This window comes from Cricetulus griseus (assembly GCF_003668045.3).
Source record: "Cricetulus griseus strain 17A/GY chromosome 1 unlocalized genomic scaffold, alternate assembly CriGri-PICRH-1.0 chr1_1, whole genome shotgun sequence".
In the NCBI taxonomy this organism is placed as follows: Eukaryota; Metazoa; Chordata; class Mammalia; order Rodentia; family Cricetidae; genus Cricetulus; species Cricetulus griseus.
In genome coordinates, this window is record NW_023276807.1 from 219,007,402 (window position 1) to 219,028,934 (window position 21,533).

At 49.5% G+C, this 21,533-nt stretch overlaps 1 protein-coding gene across 1 annotated transcript; it reads right to left on the reverse strand.

Moving 5' to 3' along the window:
- Positions 1-2,086: 2,086 nt before the first annotated feature.
- Positions 2,087-20,076, reverse strand: CUNH8orf74 (chromosome unknown C8orf74 homolog). The gene is made up of 4 exons (XM_027390041.1): positions 20,029-20,076; positions 17,688-17,880; positions 4,125-4,540; positions 2,087-2,326 (listed from the first exon to the last, which is right to left on the reverse strand). Exons 1-4 carry the CDS (start codon positions 20,074-20,076, stop codon positions 2,087-2,089), a joined length of 897 nt encoding a protein of 298 aa, XP_027245842.1.
- Between the last annotated feature and the right edge of the window lie 1,457 nt (positions 20,077-21,533).

Genomic DNA, 21,533 nt, shown 5'->3' on the forward strand with positions numbered 1-21,533 from the left:
GTCCCTACTATCCACAGAGTGTTCCACTGAGTTATGGAAGGCTTGGACAGGTGAGGTATGTCACCCATGTCTACTCATGTACCCTGAATCCGCAAGAGAGCTCACTCATGCATGTTCTTGCATCTGTTAATTACTTTTTGCATGGCTGTGACCAAAACACCCATGAAGCAATCTAAGGGTTGAAAGTTTTACTGAGCATTTGGGTCCCTCATGACAGGGAAAGCATGGCTGAGCAGCTCAGTCCATGGTGGGAGGAGCATGCAGAGAGGCTATTCACACTGTAGCAGACCAGGAGGCAGAGGAAGTGGAGCCAAATCAGGAGCCAGGGACCAGGAATCACACTTAAAAGCCCACCTCTGGGGACATACTTCTGTCACCCAGCCACTGCTACCCAAAGGTTCCACAGCCTCTCCAAATAGTTGCCCACTGCCTGAGCAACAAGAATTCACAACAGGAGCCTGTGGAGGACATGTTAGATTCAGACCATAACAATGTCCCCACCAAAGGTGTGATGGCTGATCCTGGGACAAATGAACACATCTTGTCTTCTTTTAAAGCAAGTCTACTGATTTCTATTACATTGGGAATAAAGAATAAAGCCAGCCCAGCAGATGCCACTCAAGACTGTTCCCAACAGAACAAAACCTGTAACTACTCCATCCTCAGAGCCTGACACTGTCCTAGATCCATCCTGGTATGGGCAGCTCTTTTCTCAGGCTCTTCACAGCTTGGTATGTGTGTGGGGCTCAGGGAAGAAGCTCTCAGTCCATGCTCAGCTTAGAGTCCACCCACCCGAGCTGGAAAATCATGTTTGGTGCCGCTAGTCATCTCCGGGCCATTGCTGTTATCTAACTTCTCAGCCCTCTATTTGCTCTCATCACAGGTTCAGAAAGGCCTGAGAGGCAGTAGAGTCTCCCCTCTCCTGAAACCCGATTCACAAATACCGGGAGCTTACTCTGCCATGGAAGTCAGGCAGAAGTAGGCATGTCAGTTTCCCCCTCTGAGCTTGAAACTCCTAAGGACAGAAGCATCCAGTGCAGAGCAGTTCAGAGCAATGCAGTTCTCCCCCATGTGGTTGTGATGAAGGCGTTGGCTCACTAGAGGCTTGCCCCTGAGATTCTCAATCTCTAGGGACAAAGGAAGGAGATTCTTATCTCATTCCCCATCCACCCACCATCCATCCATCCAGCCCATTATTTTATTATTATTTTTTTTTGAGACAGGATCTCGTGTATCCAAAGCCGACCTCTACGTAGCCAAGGATCACCGGGAGCCTCCTAACTCTCAGATTCTGGGATTGTAGGTGTGTATTACCATGCCCAGTTTATACAGTGATGGGGATCAAACTCTGGGCCTTGCACATGCTAGGCAAGCATTCTACCCACAGAACGATAGACCCAGCTTTGCACACCATTCTCTAACATCCCACCTACACAGTGGATGACCCTCTAGTGGAACTCCACTCCTTCTGGGAAGGGGGTCCCAGAGGGCGAAAGGATTCTGCCATGGCTTTGTTGATGCAGGGTCACAAGAACTACCTTCTCCTGGCCAGCTTTGCCGCATCAGTTCCTTCCAGTCTGGCTTGGCTGGGGCTGAGTTGGATGAACCTGGCTGGGCTGGTGGTCTACTCATGCAGGTGTGCTATCATCCCCTGTCAAACTAGTAGCTAAGAGCTTGTATTGGGTGTCTGCATGAAGGCATAGTGCCCCAGGGAAAGATCCCGGATATGGACGAGCATTGGCTCCCCTTTCTTCAGCTCTGATTCTGGGTGGCTGTGAGCCTATTGGACCTACTTGACCTTGCGTGAACTCTCTCCTGGCATGCACTGTAAGGCCCTCTACCACTTGTTTTAGGTCCAGGGAAGGAGAACCCCAGGGTGTGTTCTGCTCAGGCAACCCCTGTGGTCCCACTAAAAGAAAGGTCTGGCCTAGCCAAGCAGCTACCCTCTCCCATCACACACTGGTTTCCAAGACAGAGGCAGCACAGGAGTAGCTTTGTTTCTTTTAATCACTAGGAGCTTCTAGTCTATGCTGAGCACACCCATGTTGCTTCTCTCGTGGGTCCTCGGGTGGTAGGTGCCAGCCTCCTACTTCTTAGCTTTGCCTTTCTTTCCTTTATTGGATTTACTGGCCTTAGGAGACTCCTCTACGGCCACCTGGCCAGAGGTGATACAGGGAAGTGGGGGTGGAGGAGCACCGAGGCTCAGTGTCTTCTTCTGCAGCCTCAGGTCCAGGATGTCAAAGGCTGCCTGGATCTCATACTGTAGAAGCTCCTGCAGGCATGCGATCTGGATGTGGATGGCCTCACTGACCAGACGCTCCAGAGCCTGTGGGACACACACTAGTGAGTATTCTTGGAGGACAGCTAGGGCCCACCCTTCTACCGACAGCTGTGGCTCCCCGTGAATGTACCTCCTGTCCACCAGCTCGCTCCCTTTCCCCTTCAAGTCCCAGGTAGAAATCTCCTTGAGTGTGTCATTTGTTCCTCACATGGTTCTGGGGTTTGGGGACCAGAGACCAGTGGAAAGTCATGTACCGCATGGCCATAGTGGACTCCTCCCTCCCTCCTAGTGATGTCATCGGAGGGGACAGGCAGAGCTTTAGAGAATGGGGTTACCTTGGGACCAGCCCACTACAGACAGAATATGATGATCTCAGCCACCATTTGCCATTCTAACAGAACACACCGTGACCCCCTTCACATTCCTGACCCTATAGTGCCCTGGAGACGCAACAGAGGAGAAGTTATGCATGATATCTGGGAGTGATGAGGGATATACAACAAGGTATGCTGTTGTTTGTAATACATACTTAAAATCTGGTGTACAGTTTACCTCAGAATATTCCTTGGGTTTTATTTCAATATAAGAATAATGTTCTTCTCCAGATCTTTAGAGAAGAATCTAACCCCATAGAGCTGTGTGTTTGTCCTATGGTGATGGTTGTCGAATGCCTCCCTCAAGCTTATTGCCAGGGCCGCCAGGCTTTGCCAGAGAGCTCTGAGGAAGATTAAAGGGGAGCTGAACAGCATGGTGGAGCAGGAGCTGGTATGAGGTAGCCCTCTCCTTACCTAGCCTACAGACTCCACAGTATCATAGAAAAAGGTCCTTGAAGGACCTGGAGACAAGCTGTCACTGAGCTTCCTGGATCCCCATTGGATGTCTGTTGCTGCTGTTTTGTGATGGAGTCTCATGTAGTTAAGGTTGGCCTTGAACTCCTGATCCTCCTGCCATCACCTCCTGACTGGTAGGATCATAGGTGTTACACCACCATGACTGGCTGCCTACTTTGGATGTCCTAATGTACTTAGATAGCAGAGTCTTGTCCTGTTACTATGCATCACGAGTCTTGGCCCTGAATGAGTGTCATCTAACCTGCTGGGTTATTATTTTAGCAATTTCCCAAACATTCTTTTGAACTTCGGAGGAATACTTTCTTCTTTAACTGACAGATCAGAAGCCCAAACTAACCAAACAACCACATAACCCTTTCAAACAATCTTAAAATTATCTCTCCTGCTGTATCTGTTCATGCTTTCTTCTCTCTCTCCTCTCTCCCTCTCCCTCCCTCTCTGTCTCTTCTCCTCTCCTCTCTCTCTCTCTCTCTCTCTCTCTCTCTCTCTCTCTCTCTCTCTCTCTCTCTGCTCTTCCCAGTCTTCTCTGGGCCAGCTATTCACAGACCTTTCCTGAGCTGTCTGCACCCTGGGTCTCCATGATGATGGGTCTGATTGCAGACAAAGGGCACTGGGACATTCCCCAACAGCTCAAAGGTCCATGTCCCTTTCTTGACTGCCTTAGTGGAATCTGTCACCAGTCAATGACATGGAGGGAAAAAGTCAAACCTCAAGGTCTGCAGTCTTTGAACAACCAGGAACTCTACTCCGTGGTAGCTTGATGGCATCAGACAATTGATGTTCTTTAACCCCATCATGGCATCATGAAAACAGGGACATGAGTTTCTACTCTGCAAGGATATTGTGCGAGGATGTGCATGCCAAGTCTGTGGGAGATACTAGATGCCTGTATGACTCTGTCCCCACTACTAGCGTAGACAGTGAAGGAGGCCTATGAGTTAGCCCAGCCTGCTGTGTCTCAGAGATCCTGGGGCTGGCAGACAGAGCCTCACCTCTCTCCTCAAGGTTGGTCGGGGCTGCAGTTGCACCGGAGCTTCCTCACCCCCAAAGGCCTTCTGTAGCATATGTGCCTGCTCCAGGCTCAGTGTCTCCTTCAGCAGCAGCACATTCGTCCGCTTCTGTACCTCAGCTGTGCTCAGCTCAGCCATCTGCTGCTCGTGCCTCCACACATCCCTATCCATGCCTTCTGTCAGCGGGAGGGGCTGGGGTGGCGCACACATTTGCACATGGGCAACTGTCAGGTTGACCTCCTGTTCCTGACTCAGGACATACTGGTAGAGTCTATAGTGTCGGATGAAGGTGTTGTGGAAATAGTCACAGAGGGCCAGCAGGTGGGTGACGTTGAACTGCTTCTGGTAATCTCGAAGCTTGTTCCCCAGGACTGTCACAGCCTCTGTGATGGAGCAGCCTGTGGGTATAGAGGAGTAAGGTACAGAGTGTAAATTGGGCTGTGAACCCAGGTCCAACCTTAGAGCCTGCATCCTGACTTGTTCTCCAGTCCCACTCATTAGCTCCCAAGAGCTCTGGAGTACATCTCATTTCCCATTTTATTTTGGTTTCCAGGAAACTCAGGGCCAATCTTCAGCAGTAAATTGTATGTATCACATTTTCCCTATAGGATTATTTCACCCTCTGTTTTTAAGCTTCTATTCTGAGTTGCTTCAACTGTGCTTCATATTGCTTCAATTCCGGATTCCTTGGGAAAGAGAAAAGGGAGCAACAAGGGGTTTCTGCTGTTTGAGGAGAAGGAGATAACTGGAAATGTGTCCAGGTAACCTGTATACTGGGAACTTGGGACAGAGTCGGATAAATAGTGTTGACCTCACACAAAGAGTAAGCTATGAGAACAGCACCAAGAATGTAGCTCCTCAGAGGGGGAACAGTTCTCTCCTGTCACTTCCCATGCCTTAACCTCCAGGTGCAATGGTTGGAGGTAGACGTCCATCCAGGCTGCCAGGACTAGACACAGGAATTGGTTCCCGAAGAGTCATGGCAGAATGCTGTGCAGCTCCTGGGCAGAGCAAGTCAAGATGTGGCTTAGGAACATGACCATGCTATAGCCAGGAGAGCTGGTTCTCACAGCACTAGGGCTAAACACTGTGAGCTTGGTCATGACTCTCCTGCCCTCCCTTGCAGGAGACTAGTGAGCCACACAGATCCATTAACAACTGTGGAAATCAAGTTCACAATGCAAGAGTACGGCTTTTTCCTGAAGCTAGAGTGACTCCTTTGTGTATCTCCTCCTTATTTCCTCCTATCACCCCTTATTTCCCTGGCTTCAGAGAGTCTTCACCTCTACCCTTCCAATCTCCCACAGAGGCTTGGCTTTGTCCCTAGGGTGGTGTTGAAAGTCCTCCATCTTAGATCTCCACTCACTCTGCTCCTTGCTCTATGTGGGAACATTGAACATCATCTTATCACTTCGGGGACCCAGAGTTGAAGCGATGTTGCCTTGGAAACAGCAGGTAGACAGGACCCTTCTTTGCTGAAGGCCTCCTTAATACATGCTGGGGAGATTGTCTGGTATGGTTTTACATCTATGTGGCTGTGACCAAACCCAACAGAATCAACTTAAGGGAAGAAGGGTGTGTTCTGTTTTGGATCATTTTTGGAGGTATTTCACAGTGGGGAAGTCATGGAAGGCCAGGTAGTGAGGCTCTGTCTGTGGCAGTTTACGTGTGAGATGGAGACTATCATGTGACAGTGGACCAGGAAGCAGACAGAATGCAGGGCTGGGACAGGCATTGGGTGCCACCCTCAAAGGCCCATGCTTAGTACCCCAGCAGGTTAGCCCATCTCCTAAGGAGTCCCTGGGAAGTGGATCCAAATACGAGCCTTTAGGAGACATTTCAGATTTAAACTGTTAATATCCAGGCTCTACAGGTGAGTGAGGAAGGGAGATGGCTACAGGCTGGAGCCTGACACGGGCAGACCCCCACATTCAGAGTAGAGCAGGCTCAGTGCTGAGAGCTGTGCTTTTGCCTCTAGGGAAGACCCTGGCTTGGAGGCCCAAGACACTCAGTCCCTTCCTAGCTGGGGCAACTTTGAGTTGAATGTAAATTGAGGGTTGCATATATTTGCTTTAAAAGCTTGTTGGAGGGTCCTGTGAGCTAATATATTCATTTGTCTCGGGGAGAAAGCCACAGGTGCTACAGGGATGGAGGAGTTGTGCTAGCCATTTGAGAAAAGTCTGTCTCCTCTTTCCTTCCTCCCTGGTACCCTCCTACCTCCCTCCCGTCTCCCTCCCTCTTTGCTCCCCTCTTCTCTTTACTCTTTCCTGTATCCCCTTGCCTCTCTTCCTCCTCCTTCCCCTTCTCTCCATTCCTTCCTGTATCCCCCTTCCTCTCTCTCCTCTCTCCTGTCTTCCTCTCTTCCTGCACCCCCTTCCTGTCTTGCTTTCCTTTCTGAGCTCCCTCCCTTCCCTTTTACAAGGTGACTCTGTCAACTGTTGCTAAGTCTATGCCCAGCTACTGTCTGTTCTTTAAAAAGGTGCTGTGCTAGGTGCTGCTAGTACTGTGATAAAAAAAAAAAAAAAACACATCCCTGCCCAGGAAGTATGGGTGGGAGAAGCTATGATGTTCAACAAGGAAGAACAGAATTGGGCCAGAAGAGCACTCAAATGACAGCTCTCTGAGAAGGGGGTTGGGCAAACGGCTTTGTTCTGGTTAAAAGAGGCAGAGCTAGGCAGGGACAGTAGGTTCAAGATGGAGCTGAAGAGCTGGGTAAACAACAGTATGGGCCAGGTTGGGGTAAGATTGGGCCCCGAATGGTAAAGGCAGATAGATAGCAGCAACTGTCGATGAGAAAGTGGGTAGCAAGCATATGGAAGGGAGCCATGGGCCATGCTCAATAGTTGTGGCTTTTTTTCAGGACAAGACAGTTTGGAACATCTGAGCAGCAGGCTGAAGGTGAGCAGAAATGGGTTCTTGGGGTAGGAGTGGGATGACTGTGAGCAGGAGCAACAGGCCATGATGGAGAGAAGAACTGACCCATCTGGAGGATTGGCTAGGAGCAGGTGCTGGTCTGGCTCACCAACCTGAGGTTCTTGGCAGCTGCCATCTGGGGAACAGTGGCCATATCAATGCCTAGTGTCCCTTGCTGCCCTATTGTTGTCAGAGCTGACAACAATCTGAGAAGCAAAGACTCCTCTAGTGCAAGGACAGCTGATTGACAGTATCAGCATCCCTGGGAACACAGTGAAGGGAGTAACCGTGCTCTAAGGAGCAGTTTGGGCCCCTCATCTGGTACTAACCTGGGTCCAGAAGCCAGCCCAGCTCCCTCTTGCTGTGCCCCCTTTGAATGATACTTTCCTGAGTGCCTCTGATGTGTCACCTTTGTCTACTGTTTCCTGTGATTATGACCTAAGCGCTGACAGAGGTACTTGCAAGATTTATTTGGGCTCACAGTGTTAGCCCCACACAGTGGAGAAGGAACTGGGGAGTGGGACAGTCAGTGGTGTGGGAGCATGTGGCAGAGGCTATCACATACGGTGGAGGCTAAGGAAGCAAGCTGAGAATGGAACCAGAGGCAGGCATCACCTTCAAAGGCCCTCTCCTAGTGGCCAATTCCACCCAATCTACTCCTAGAGGCTCCACAGCCTGCAAAAATGCTCAGAGCTGGGGACTAAGTGCTCAAAACAAAAGCCTGTGGAAGATGTTCCATGTTCAAACCCTAACATCGTTTAACTTCTTTGGCCTCTTCCCATCTTGCCATTCTCTTGTGTTCCTCTGATACACACAGTTTCTCTTCTTTCCTCTTTCATTTTAAAACTCTTATTATCCCAGGCCACATAAGGCTATTTTCATGCACGTATACAATGCACTTTGAACATCCCTCCATACTCTACTCCCTTCCCCTCTCCTCCTCCCTCTCCTTCAGTCCCCTTTGTTTTCCCTAGTCAGTACTGCTTCCATTTTCATGTCATCTGTATGACTTTGACTCTATAATAAACATGGGGGACAGGATAGACAAGAGGACCCAGACAGAAACCCATGGGACAGGATAGACAGAGGACCCAGACAGAAACCCATGGAACTAGAGCTAAAGATTCTAAAAGAATACATGGAGAAAAGACAGTTTCTTCAGCCAACAGAGCTGGCAAATCTAGGTCTCCACGTGCAGAATGAGACTAGATTCCTATCTCTTGCACATTAGCTTATTAAAACTCCAGCGAGTCAAGGGGAAGCACTTTCAATGGGACAAAAATTATCTGCGCTCTAACCATGTTCTGATGCCCAGCTCTGCCAAAATCCCTGGTCCTTAACATGATTTTTTTTCCTCTGCGTTTCCGGAGCACCATACACATCCTGGTTAGTGGAAAGGAAGGACTAGGCCCAGTGGAAGCCCCCAACTGTGCCTCTCAGCCCTGCACTTTAGAATACCTAGGGACTTCTGGGGTGCAGATGGTTCACTCCATACATAGCCCTGTCCCATCCATGTCAGAAGACAAGGACTGGTTCCTAGGACAGGGTTGCTTTTAGAATTTCTTCCTTGCATCTGAGACCAGAGCCATGGGGCCCCAGCCTCTTGCCCGAGGGGCTACCAAGCAGGATGAAGTGTGATCAGCAGGAATACAGAGCCTCCACTCTCTGCAATCACTTCTGGGTCACCCACCTAATGCTGGGGCCTTTTCTACATGTGTGTGAGTCTGGGGCTGCTCAGATGTGTAGGCATATTGACAGATTCACATCTGCTTTTGCAGGGGGTGGTAGTGGTTGAAAGTGATGAGGGATAGGCAGTCTTGGCTTCTTTGTGGGCACATGTATGCTACAAATTACCTAAGCAAGAGCCGAGCATGCATGGATAAGCACCTGCAGTCCATGCAAGGCCCAGGATGAGGAAGACTGGGAGTACTGAGGGGCTGGATAGAGGATGGGTGCTAGCTGAAGGAAGGCATATAGTTCTTAAGTTCCTCCAAGTTAAGCATTACAGCAGAGCTCCAGGGCCCTCAGGGGTAGCGAAGCAAAAAGCAAGAAACAAAAGGTTCATTAGGCTTCAGACTGAAGATGGCAGCCATGTAGAGAGACACCCTAGCCCCGCCCCAGGTAACCGGGACAGGTGTTCTGGGACACACCCGTGAGGGCGGGGTGAGGGGAAAGTCTGAGATGACGTAGAAGGAGGTTCAAAAAGAGCGGGGCTCACGTGTAAAGCCCCTTCTCTCTGGCCACGCTAGCTTGCTACCTGTGGGCTCGCTCTGGCTTGCGTTTTGGACTAGTGTTTACCTGAATAAAGAAGTCTTAGCCTCATGGACTACAGTTCATCTTCCAGCACACGCGGCAACCACAATCAACCCAGCCAAGTAGAGGGACCACCAGACAAGTGTTCCTAGGGGAGTGCCAGGAAGTCATTGCTTATGTCCATTAAAGCTGGCCTGCAGGCCTGGGTGAAGGACTGTATGTGAACCTTCACTAGGTGACCCGTCAGAACTTCTCTAGGCTCCTCACGGTGAACTTGCCAGAAGGTGCTCTGTTCTGCCTGCAGCCTGGCTTGGCATGGTAGTGCACAGGGTGGAAGACCTGCCCCCCTATGTGAGTGGTCATGCCTGCTGTTTTCTCCAAGGCCATCCTGTGCTTTGTACCCCCAGCGACTACACACATTTCTGTTAAGCTTTCTTGAAAGGTACGGGAAACACTAGTGTAGCCTTTGCTTGGGTCAAGGAGAAGATCACTGTTTGAATTTGAACTCCATCTAAGATGCTGTCTGGGCTCAGTAGACCTTGTCCCTCTCTGCTGTGAGATGAATAATCTGCTCCCTGTGTCCCAGTGACTCAGCACCAAGGGATTAAACAGTAGAAGTCTCTGGTGGAGGCAGGCAGAGCTGGGCCTGCACACTGCTCTTCAATAACAGGGAGTGGCCTTCATTTGCATTGGCCACTGGGAACTTCCTGAAGTCTGTCCCCAAACCCCTGGAGGCCCACACCTGTGAGGAGGAGCAGAGTGGAGGAGGAGAGGAATGATGGAAGAGGGGTGTGGGGGAGGACCTGCCGATGGCAACACAAGATGCTTGCTCCAGCACTAGGCAAAAAGGATCTGGAAGGGGAGTGCTGGCATCTCCGTGAGGCCACCCTGAGGGAGGGGAGGATGTGGATATGGTGAAGAGGGACTGATCTTTCTAGATGGGCACCAGACGACCGAGGGGTCTCCGACAAGATGGTCTAGTTGCTGTGTTTTGGATCCAAGGCAGAAGAGTCAAGCCAGGACACACAACCTGACAACTTGACTTTCTCAGTACCTGAGCAAGAAGAGGAAGGCAGAGGGAAGACCACGCCTATCATCTCCATCGAGCTCCACTCTGTGCCCCAGCATCCAGGAACCTAGTCAGTGACTACCAAGGCAGCATTATCCTCGGGGTCGGATGACCCCACAGCATGTGTCCCATGTCCCTGTGCCACTTGGGCTCCCAAACCCCTCTCAACTCAGGGAGGCTCACCCTTATTCACGGGGTACATTGAGGCTCAGAGAGAGGTGGGGGATTCACTTGAGGATGCATAGTTGATGAACGGCAGAGTCCGAATTCAGTCCCAGCCTCTTGTCTCCAAGTGGCTTCAAGCTCTCTTTGTAGAGTCTTAGAGGTAGATGCAAGAAGGACCTCAACACTCTCAGATTTCTAAAGGCCATTCTGCAGTAGGTACTATATCAAAGATGCCTGGTCTGAGCCAAGGACCTTGAAAATAAACCCATCTGAGGAAACTGAGCAACCCCAATATGCTAATGAGCTCAGTCGGGTCATCAACAAGGTGGAGCAAGTGCAATGTTTTTCAAATCTCCTTGGGGTAGATCATCTCTCTAGACCACAGGATCTTGCTTTAAAGAAGGGTAAACTGAGGTCCAGAAAAGGGGTGGGACCTGTCCCAGCCAAGGCATCAGGATCTAGTCCTGGAGTGTTTCAACTCCTAACCTGGGAAAGGGACATGTTTCTATTTCTTTCCCTTGGACCCTGTGGCTTCTTGTGGTCAGAGGTGTCTCTGAAGGTAGCTGGCCACAGTCTCTAGGAAAAGAAGGGCTAGGCTGGGGCAGGAGACACTTTTCTGCTGTGACCCTGGGAGTGTGCTCTATGTCTGCCCTGCTGACCAACGGCCAGGGACACAACACTTTGAGATGACAGCTGTGAGAGTTCTTCACCTTTGCCTGGCACTGTTTCCATGTCACCTGCCTGGGTCTCTTGGATGCTGGCTTCCTTTCTCTTTAGAGCAAGAAGTCCCCTCAGGAACACCCCTCTCCTCTGCGAAGGCCAATGACACTTCAGGGACAGGAGAGTGGGCAGTGTGATTCTAAAACTCTGGCGGAGGACCACCAGGACCCTCCCAGACTGCCAGGTTGAAACTTCCTCTCTGCCCTGGGCTTTTAGTTGAGCCTTTCCTGATCTCTGCCTCCCTGGCTGACAGTCCCCCACTGAGCTCAGGATGGTTTTGACACTGGGAGCTGAGCTCAGAGTTTGGCTTCTCAACAGAGCACCTCAGTGAGCCCCTAAGAGCCCAGGCTGAGAATTCACACCTGCTCACAGCATGCCCTCACTTGTACAGGTGACTCTGTCTAGAAATCAGTGCTTTCATCTGGAAAATGGAGCCAATAAAAATCTTGCCTTGTCAGGTCCAAAGACAGTGAATATCCAGGGCTTCCCATAATGATAAATGATGTGTTTTTGCGTGTTCACCCTCTCCTTCCTCCTTAGGTCTCTACCAGCACCTCCCTGGGGATAATCTAGAATCCACCCGGCTCTCTAGAGGTGTGGATACCATCTTAGGGCCCTGAGACCTGGATACAGAGTGACCTCCATCCAGTCCCTTGAGAGTCATCTGGTATCTGATGTGGGAAGGGGAACACAGGTGTTGGAGAATTCGAAAGTGTGCTGTTTGATGGGTTGGGGATAGATCGGCCTCCTGGGTCCCTTTCCACTCTAAGAAGCTGTGAGGATTTCCATGGAGCCGGCAGTTCCCCAAGCCACAGTGGGCTGCTGTGGGTGCTGGGAGCCATGCTTTGCAGTGGGCTACAGTTTAGGAAGGGAGCTCTGACTCTGCAGCCCCATCATTTTAACTGTCCCCCCTGCCTGCGATGGAAACAACCAAATAATCCTGGAGTGTCAGGGACAGGACTCTGTCCCTAGCCTGCCAATTAACTACTTTATCCAGCACCTGTGCTCTGGATGCTAGGGCCGCCGCTGGCTGAGGAAGGACACTCAAGAGCTGGAGTACCAGCCTGCAGGAGACATGCATATTAGTCCAAAGGTGGCATGGACAGCTGGCAGACACAGGCTACTCTCTCAGTCTGGGTTGAGACACTGACCCCATGGGACCCCTCCTGCTGGTGACTGGGATCAGTCCCCAGGCTCATGCTGTAAGAGTGTACTCCCTGGAAGCTTACCTGGCCCTCCTATGTGCTTTTTCTTCCCTCAGGCCAGTTTCCCATGCCACTTAAGGCAGGGGCCCACTCTCAGGATACCTTTCTACCTCTCAGGTCTGTATACACCCCAGGTGCTCAGGTCCTTGATCAAAATGCAAGTCACCATGTAGGGTGTGGATTCTGAGTCAGACAGAGACCTGGATTCAAATTTGAACCCATTTACCCTAGGTGCATTCTTAGGAAAGTTAATCTCACAGCATCTCATCTTTCAAACACTGCTTTTCATACCAGACTATAGGGAAGATTACTGATGCCACAGGTAAGGCTAGACTTTTCATAGCCACCCTTGGCGGGATAGACGGTATGACCAGGGAACAGGAATGCTTCTGTGGCAGTCCTGTTGACATAGTTAGCAGTGACCTCACTGTATACCCTGGTTGAGTTCCTCACCCTCACCCATCCTGAACTGCTCTTTTTTCTTTTAATATGGACTCTTGTGCTATAATCCAGGATAGCTTCCATCTCAAAACATTCTATCTCAATCTCTGGGATGATAGACACATGTCACCACACCTGGGTTCCCTCTTCAAATTTATACATTGGACACCTAACCACCCCCAAAGACCTTAGAATGTTTTGTTTGTTGGTTGTTGCTGTTGTTTTTTTTTTTCTTGGCGGAAGAGATAAAGCCTTTAAAGTTGTTGGGATTAAATGAAGTCATGTAGCCTGAGTGGAGCCTTATGTGAGAAGTAGTGGATATGTACAGAAGGGGGACCTCGTGAGGACATCGGGAGGTGATGGCAGCTGGAGACCAAATGAGAGCAGTCTTAGAAACAAGCAGCTTGCCAATAGCTCTTCTCGGACTTGCAGCCGAAGGTGGTAAGGATGGTGAGGATGGTAAGGAAACAGGTGTGTGTTGCTGACTCTTGCTGTCCATGGCACTTTCAAGAGTGGCCTGAGGCATCTTATTCACCCAGGGGAATCTCTGAAGTGAGAGTTGCCGTTTGTCCCAAGAAACATTTCATGTCTCCACCAATGGCCTTGGAGGAAACCTAGGCAAAGAAGCTTGCCCTAATGTCTCCATCCCAGCCCAGTCTGGGGGTACCTCTGCTCAGTCTGTCCCAGACAGCAGGAGCCAGCACCTGCTCTCTGCTGTGCTGGCCTGGGGTGCTGCAGGGGGTAGTGGTGAAGGTACCCAAGTTGTGCATGGCCATGAGTACCCTGAGTTGAAGAACCATGCTGGGTAGCCTGGTGACTCACTGCTTACTCCAGTCTGGGCTGCTGGGGACAGGCAGGTGGCTGCCTTCCCACCCTGTGGTGGCCTAGTGACATTTCCTGGAGAATCAGGAGTGGCATGGGTGGAGCTACAGATGCCAGGAGCATGACACATTCTGCTCTGCTTCTATCAACTGGTCCTCCAGGCTGCCTTCATACTAGCCCCAGGATTTTGTGGCCAGGCAATAGGACAGTGGTGTCTCCCTACCTCATGTGTCCATATTGTCATGGTGACAAGATATGGAAGCAGGTAGTTGGCTGGGGAGCATCCTTCAGGCAAGCAGAGAGCAGGGGCTGTGGAGTGAAACTGAGGTAGGCTAGGCTGCTCCAGCTCCCTTCAACCCTTCCTTCCTGACCATGGCTTCCTGAGCAGTAGTATATTCAAGGTTCCCTCTTTTCTCCCGAGTCTCCTGTGGCCTGGGTACAGAACATAAAGTCTGCCCTTTCCTGCCATTCTCTCCCCACCAGGATGTGGCAGACTGGAAGAACTCTGCAACTTGACCCCATGGTTGGTGATCTCATCCCAGGCCTGGGGCAGTGGGGGGGGGCAGCTGGATGTGAGTTGCCCAGTCTTCCCGGAGGCTGGCACAAGAAGGTGCCAAGTACAGAGCCTAGAATTGAGGCCAGAAGATCCTTTGCCAGGACGGAATCAGCTTATGCTTTTGAATAAAGGGCCGCCATTTCCCTCCCAGTGCTGGGCTCGATTGGGCAAGGAGATAAGCTGAGCTGGCAGCCATCCTGTCAGGGCTCTGAATCACTGTTGTGCAAACACTACCCCTCCTTAAACACTGCCTGCCAATGTCCTCATCTGTCGTGCAAACAAAATACAACCATCCTTAGCCTAGGTTAGCCACAACAAAGCACCCCAGGGAAGCCACCTGCCAAGAAGAGTGGCAGCCAATGTGGATGTCAGCCGGAACAGAAACTCTGATGGTGTTGGCCTGTGGCCCCCACTGGCTGCATCCTATGCCAACACCTGTCATAGGTGTGATGTTCCCAGGAGGGACTGGGGCAGGAGACTCGGGTGCCCTCGTCAGGATAGTGAACAGTTCCGCCGTCGCTCATACAGATAGGTGCTTGTGTGCATGTGTGCCAGGATAGGTCATGACCTATGGCAGCTGGATTAGAAAGCACTCAAGAGATTTCCTGGGCTTCCTTTGTGCTGACCCATAACCTGAACCCATCTACAGATGAAGGGAAGATATGCAATGCCTTGTCTGGCTCCTTATTCTGGACCATTAGCTTTTCACTTAGCCCAGTGCACTTGACAGAATATCCAGTAGAGTGGCTGGCCAGGGCTGTGCAGAAACAACGCTTGAGTTTATAAACACACCCTCTGTCTGCATTGGCGTTACCTCTGCTGCTGAGGCACCAGGAGCTCATAATAATTGAAGAAGCCAGCGTGGTAACCGACTGCTTCAAAAATAAGTATGTGGGAGAGGAAAAAGACACTTATGCCAGGACACTGCTGTTTGACTGCCAGTTCCATCTGAGCCAAATTTGAGGATGCATAGGGTGGATTTCCACACCCAGGAAGCAACATCAAACCATGGCACTGGAGGCAGGACAATAGAATGGAGAACATCCGTCCAGTTTATCACAAACCATAGAAAAATTTAAAAAATATTAGCATCTATAGGGGGAAAAGCAGCTACCCACTATGATAAAAGACTTCAAAGTGTGGTCAGTGACTGTTGAGTCAGGCAACTTTGCAATTTTTAATATAGCAAATGCTGTTCCTGGCTTGCATTTTTTCTGTTTATTTATTCTTTTAAGTCTGCTCCCAGTATTTTAAGTTGCTGACATGATTAGTTTTCTGTTACCCATAATGCTGCCTACCTCAGCTTTGCTTCATTTTGATACTTGGGGTGTAAGTGATGTAGAGAGTTCTAATCTGCTTCATGCATTGTTTGCAGATTTGGTCCCTGGAATGTGATCATCACAGCAGACACTGAGCACAGTGTGGACATGCTGATACCTTCTCACTAGACAGAGAGATGGCTTTATCACAATCTGCCTTTGTGAAAGAGAAAATGTCTCAGGCTTTCAGCTCTTTGAAGAACCAAGTAGTGTGTGTGTGTGTGTGTGTGTGTGTGTGTGTGTGTGTGTGTGTGGTATGCTGGCCTACACATGCAAGTATGGAGGCCAGAGATTAATGCTGGGTATCTTTCTTAATTTTTGAGACAAGGTCTCTCACAGAACTTGGATCTCACCATTTTGCTAGCAAGTCCCAGGGATCCTTCTGACTCCAAACCTCTGCCACCAGTGCTGGGGCACACACCACATATGGGCATATAACACAATGCCTTGCCTTTAAGTGGTTGCTGAGGACCCAAACTCAGGTCCTCACACTTGGTGCAGCAATCAATCTATTGAATGAAACATTTCCCCAGCCCCACTTTTAAGAGCTTTTATTTTTTGCAGTTTAGGCATTTGGGATCATAGCCCAATCTGGGCTGCTGGTTCAGATGTTACCAGAGGGGAGAGAAAAGGGGGATCAAGATCAGGGCTGGTGTTGGGCAGAACTGGGGGCGAGCAGCCTAGTGAAGTCAGAGGCCATGTTGGAAGTCAGTGGATGGCACAGAAGACCCAGAGTTAGGCATGGGTGGCTAGTCCAGGGAACAGGCCCTGAGGTTGTACAGGTGAACCTTCAGCAGTGGGGTGATGGTAACACTACTCCCTCCCTTGTGAATTCTGTACCTTCAGTCAAGGCCCCATGTGCTGTAGGCATGGCTTTTTGAATGCTTTCCACTTGTGACCCTTGTGTCCCCCACCAACTTTATTTTGAGACAGGATCTTACTATGTAGCCCTGGGACTCACTATGTACATTATATAGACCAGGCTTGGCCACATACTTACAGAGACCCATCTACCCCTACCTCCCAAGTGTTGAGAGTAAAGTGTTCACTACCATACTCTAGCTTCATGCCTATCAAATGTAACACAACTCTGGCTATGTAGGTAAAGAAAATAGGTATGCAAATCAAACATTTACCAATTATGAGTATTATATATTAAACATTTTCCAGCAGATGTAATTTTATCATTGATTAAAGATTAAATTAAAGTTGTATATTAATGAGATTATCCACTTGTTTATTTAAATATAAAAATGAAATCTTAGATGAATATTTAAGACTGTAAGATATAGAACATCTTCAATGTTTTTCAGAACCGATTAATATTTCAATTTTCTAATGCTGAGAAGACTTGCTTCAGATAAATACACAGTATGAAATTACAGAAGTGTGTCCCGGGTCATTTTATATTTGATGGAAAATTTGTCCTAATCTCAAGCCAAAATCATCACATGATATTCTTATGAAATTCAAGTCAGCAACTCAAGTAGCAATATTAAAAACCAAGCCTTCTAACACAATCCAATCTAAAGATACACTGTGTGATTCACACTGAGGAATGATGGTGGGAAATACTCAGTCTTTATTTTGTGGAATTAAGTCATATGTTTCCATAATGTTTCTGCAGTGACCAGCCCACAGCAGAATGGACACCTTCTGAGGAGCATAACCCACTATGGGGACAACCTGCTGCCCCAGGGCACAAGGAGGGTCCATGAAAGACTCTAAGGAGAGAACTGACACACTTGGTTTATATAAGCCAAGCCAATGTCATGAGCATGTGGCCACAGTGTGGAGTAGCACAGGATTTGCAGGCACTTATAACTAATTAGTCTCCATGTCCTGATTTTGGAGCTGGTTGGTGGCCCCAAAGAAAAAGCCTGGCACATCTGTGTGTGTTGGTATGCATGTGTGGGTGTGCTTCTCTGTGTGTCAGTACACATGTGTGAGTGTGCTTCTCTGTGTGAAGATCAGGGATGGGAAACAGAGCCCGGGGCTCTGCTGTTTTTGAGAGCAGTGCCTCTGAAGAGGTCTCTGGCTCCTGGGAGCTCCCATGTGCCCGCCTTCAGTGTCACTCTTTACCTTTGGTTTCCTTGAGCAGCTCTTCTGTGAACTTGACCACCTGGACCACCTCGACCCATGGGAAGCCTTTTCCCACAGCAAAGATGATACTGTCATAGACGGTGTCCAACAGGATGCTCCGCCGGGCATCCCTCAGCTCATCAAATTCCTCCCAGTTCAGGAGTCTCCGCAGGTGCTCTCGCCCCTGGGGTTTCTGCAGGTTATGGGGAAAGGAGACAATGTCATTTCTGGGCATGGCACCGTTGCATGAAAATCCTGAGAATGATCAGGAATGTGGGAACATCAAGGAAGAATCAGGCTTGGTTTCTAGACAGCTGTGCCTCCCCTTTCTGGAAATATGTTCTTTTGGGTGTGCTCCCATGTGTGTCAGTACATATGAGTGGGTGTGCTCCCTTGTGCTGTGGAATAATTTAACTAGGCAAAGATGTGTTACATTTGTTTATGCTGTGGAATATTACTTTAACTGTGAAAAGGTATGTTACATTTGCTTATGCTGTGTTTGTTTAAGGATGTAAGGATGTGTGTTTAATAACGTAAAGATATGTTAGATCTATTTCATCTTGCCTACCTGAAGCACCTGATTGGTCTGAACAGCCAATAGCTAGGCAGAGAAAGGATATGCAGGGCTAGTAGGCAGGAAGAATAAATAGGAGGAGAACTCTAGGCTCAAAGAGAACAGGAGGAATGAGAGTAGAGGGAGGAGGAAAGAATGAGGGAGATGCCTGGGGCCAGAAGCTGCCAGTCAGCCAGACACAGAGACAGCAAGAAAATAAGAAAAGGTAAAAAGCCCAAGGCAAAAGGTAGACAAAGAGAAACGGGTTAATTTAAGTTGGAAAGAGCTAGCCAGAAATGAGCCTAAGTTAGGCCAGGCACTTATAACTAATAAGTCTCCATGTCCTGATTTTGGAGCTGGTTGGTGGCCCCAAAGAAAAAGCCTGGCACATCTGTCTGTGTTGGTATGCATGTGTGGGCGTGCTTCTCTGTGTGTCAGTACACATGTGTGGGTGTGCTTCTCTGTGTGTCAGTACACATGTGTGGGCGTGCTTCTCTGTGTGTCAGTACACATGTGTGGGTGTGCTTCTCTGTGTGTCAGCACACATGTGTGGGTGTGCTTCTCTGTGTGTCAGCACACATGTGTGGGTGTGCATGTGGAGGTCAGAGGGCAGCCTCAGGAGTCAGTCATCACTCATAGTCCACCTTGTTTTTGAGACAGGGTCTCTCACAGGCCTGGAACTTGCCAAGTAGGCTGGACTTGCTGCCTGTCTCTGCCTCCCTAGCATTGGGATTGTAAAACTTTGGCACCGCACCTGGCTGTCTATGAAGTGTGTTCTGGGCCTCAGACACAGTCAGGCTCTTGAGCTTGTGTGTGAATACTTAACCCGTTGAACTATCTTCCTGACCCCATTCATCCGTTTTGCCAACACTCCTTTCTTTGAGAGTTCTGACACAGCCAGTGCAGTCCCAGGCCGTGCACTTCCAACAAGCCTCAGGTTTTGAACTATGGCTCCCATTTTCTTTTCCCTAAAACAAGTTAATTTCTCTTTGAGACTATTTTCAACTAGCTACCTTGGTACATTCATACTAGAGTGTAAATGACTGGTGGAGAAGAGTTTTAGTGAGGTGATGTTTAGCATGACGGATGTTCAGGCTCCCTTGTGGACTGAGGGGAAGACTGATAGTGTAAACTTTTCCCTCAGTGGTGTGTCTATAGGAGCCTTTTTAGAAGGGGTTGATAGTAGGAGAAGCAAGAGTCACTTCGATAACAATAAGAAATGAGAAGATAAAGAGACCTGCCATACACAGAGGCACTGCTCTCTGCAGGGTGAGGATGTTCTCGCTAGGAGAACTCCAAGTAGATCAATGGCAGACCTCGTGGGCCTAGAGCCCTGTTCTTAGCCCCCAGCAGTTTCTGTTCATCACACTGCTCTGTGCAATGTAGTCCTTCCCTGCAGCTCCCATCAGCAAGAGCCTCTACACCTTCCCTCACATGTGGGGCACAGCTCTAGAGGGCTGCTGGGGACCAAGGCACCAGCCGGCAGGTACTGTATCCTCCTCCCCCATCCATGATGGGCTGCTTCTCCAACATTCCTGGTGAGCTGGTCCACACCCTAGAATTTCCTATGAGCCCAAAACAGCCTCTGACTTCTGGAATTCCATCCTCCAGCATCCATGCTCCAGACTCAGAGCTGGTGACTCTAGAATTCCATCCACAAGCATCCATTGTTCCCTGAGAGGTGGTGTGTTGGGATGTTAGAAGTGCCACCAAGTGCCACCCTTGCTGGCACACCTCCCCCTCCCCACTATATCCATTGGAGTCAATGTCTCTAACCCAGATCTTCACCTGAAACTGGAAGACTTCCTTCACTCCCTGGGGTGTTAGGAGTGCCATGGCCCTGGCTTTCCCCAAGTTGCTAGGCGACCTCACTGGAACTGACTCAGTTCCCAGAACCCCAGCAGAAGCCTGGCTTTGTTATGTCATGGGGTCCTGGGCTCCTTCTAGTTCTTTCATACTGGTCCTTCAGCAGTCCTGCACTATGGGTCACCCTCCTGTATCTGTGTGGGGACCTGAGCCCCCTTTCCCTTTTGTCAATCTTAGCTTTCTGTCTGTTCTCCATCATTACACACATGTGTGCACACACAGACACACACACTCCACTTCCCTCATCCTACACATCCTGCTGGTTGCAGCCTGTGCCTCCCTGCCCGTCTATAGGTCAGGTTTGATCTCCATACTGACCTTCACATCCTTACCTCATTCCTTCAGGATAACCCAACCTGCCCCCGCCACCACCCAGCGGCTTCCATAATTCTGTGTTTTCAATATTATGACTTTGCTCTGAAGACACAGAAAGCAGCTAGGCATTCTCCTAGCCTCCCCTGTCCTGGCAGTACCTGGTCACCCAAGGAACAACTATACCCACCCCACTGCCCACGCCCAGAGCCCCAGTAGGAGGGCCTGGGATCACTGGCTGGGGTCAGTGGTTTCTGCTGCATTGGTTAGTTTGTAGACTTGACCTAAGCTACGGTCATCTGGGAAGAGGGAACCTTAATTGAGAAAATGTCTCCACCAGATTGGCCAGTAGGCAAGTCTATGGGGGCATTTTCTTGATTAATGATTGATGAGGGAGAGCCCAGCCCACTGTAGGTGATGCCATCGCTAGGCAGGTGGTCCTGGGGTGTAGAAAAAAGAAAACTAGGAAAGCCACAGGGAGCAGGCGGTAAGCAATATTTCTCCATGGTCTCTGATTTAGTTTCTGCCTCCAGATTCCTGCCTCAAATTCCTGCCTTGAGTTTCTGCCTTGGCTTCTCTCAATAATAAACTGTGACCTATAAGCAGATAAACCCTCTCCTCCCCAAGTTGGTTTGTCACTGTTTTATCACAGCAACACAAAGCAAACTAAGACACATGGTGGTGGCAGCACTGAGGGAGGGGATCTTTTCCCACTGCCTCCCAAATGTACCCTGACCTTTTTCCTTACTGACTCCTAGACAGGGGAAATTACTGATCATCACGTTCTAAGTCTTGCTGTTCTGGGGGCTTGAGCTTCTTACTGGAGAGTTGTAATCTTTCTTTCATGTTGACTATGCCCCCTAGCCCCCACACGAATACATGCATGTATCAATCATGTGGATTTGGTTATGCCATGGTTTATAGCTATTTAATCAGACCCCAAGCAAGGTGCTGTTGAGTGGTACTTAGTAGATCTTTGACATCTGCGGCCAGATCTGTATGAACAGGGGAGGGTCAGGAGGAGGTCTTAGGAACTAACTGCCAAACCAGAGCATGCTCTTGGTCTTCTCTTTCTCCCTCTTCCTAACTTGAGCGCAGAGACATGGTAAGGCTTC

Bases quoted from the DNA above. Each gene is read 5' to 3' on its own strand.
- CUNH8orf74 (XM_027390041.1), bottom strand. From the start codon at position 20,076: ATGGCACTCCTAACACCCCAGGGAGTGAAGGAAGTCTTCCAGTTTCAG. The intron at 17,881-20,028 runs GTGAAGATCTGG...CATAACCTGCAG, and splicing joins AGGAAGTCTTCCAGTTTCAG to AAACCCCAGGGGCGAGAGCA. The intron at 2,327-4,124 runs GTGAGGCTCTGT...TGTGTCCCACAG, and splicing joins GACCAACCTTGAGGAGAGAG to GCTCTGGAGCGTCTGGTCAG.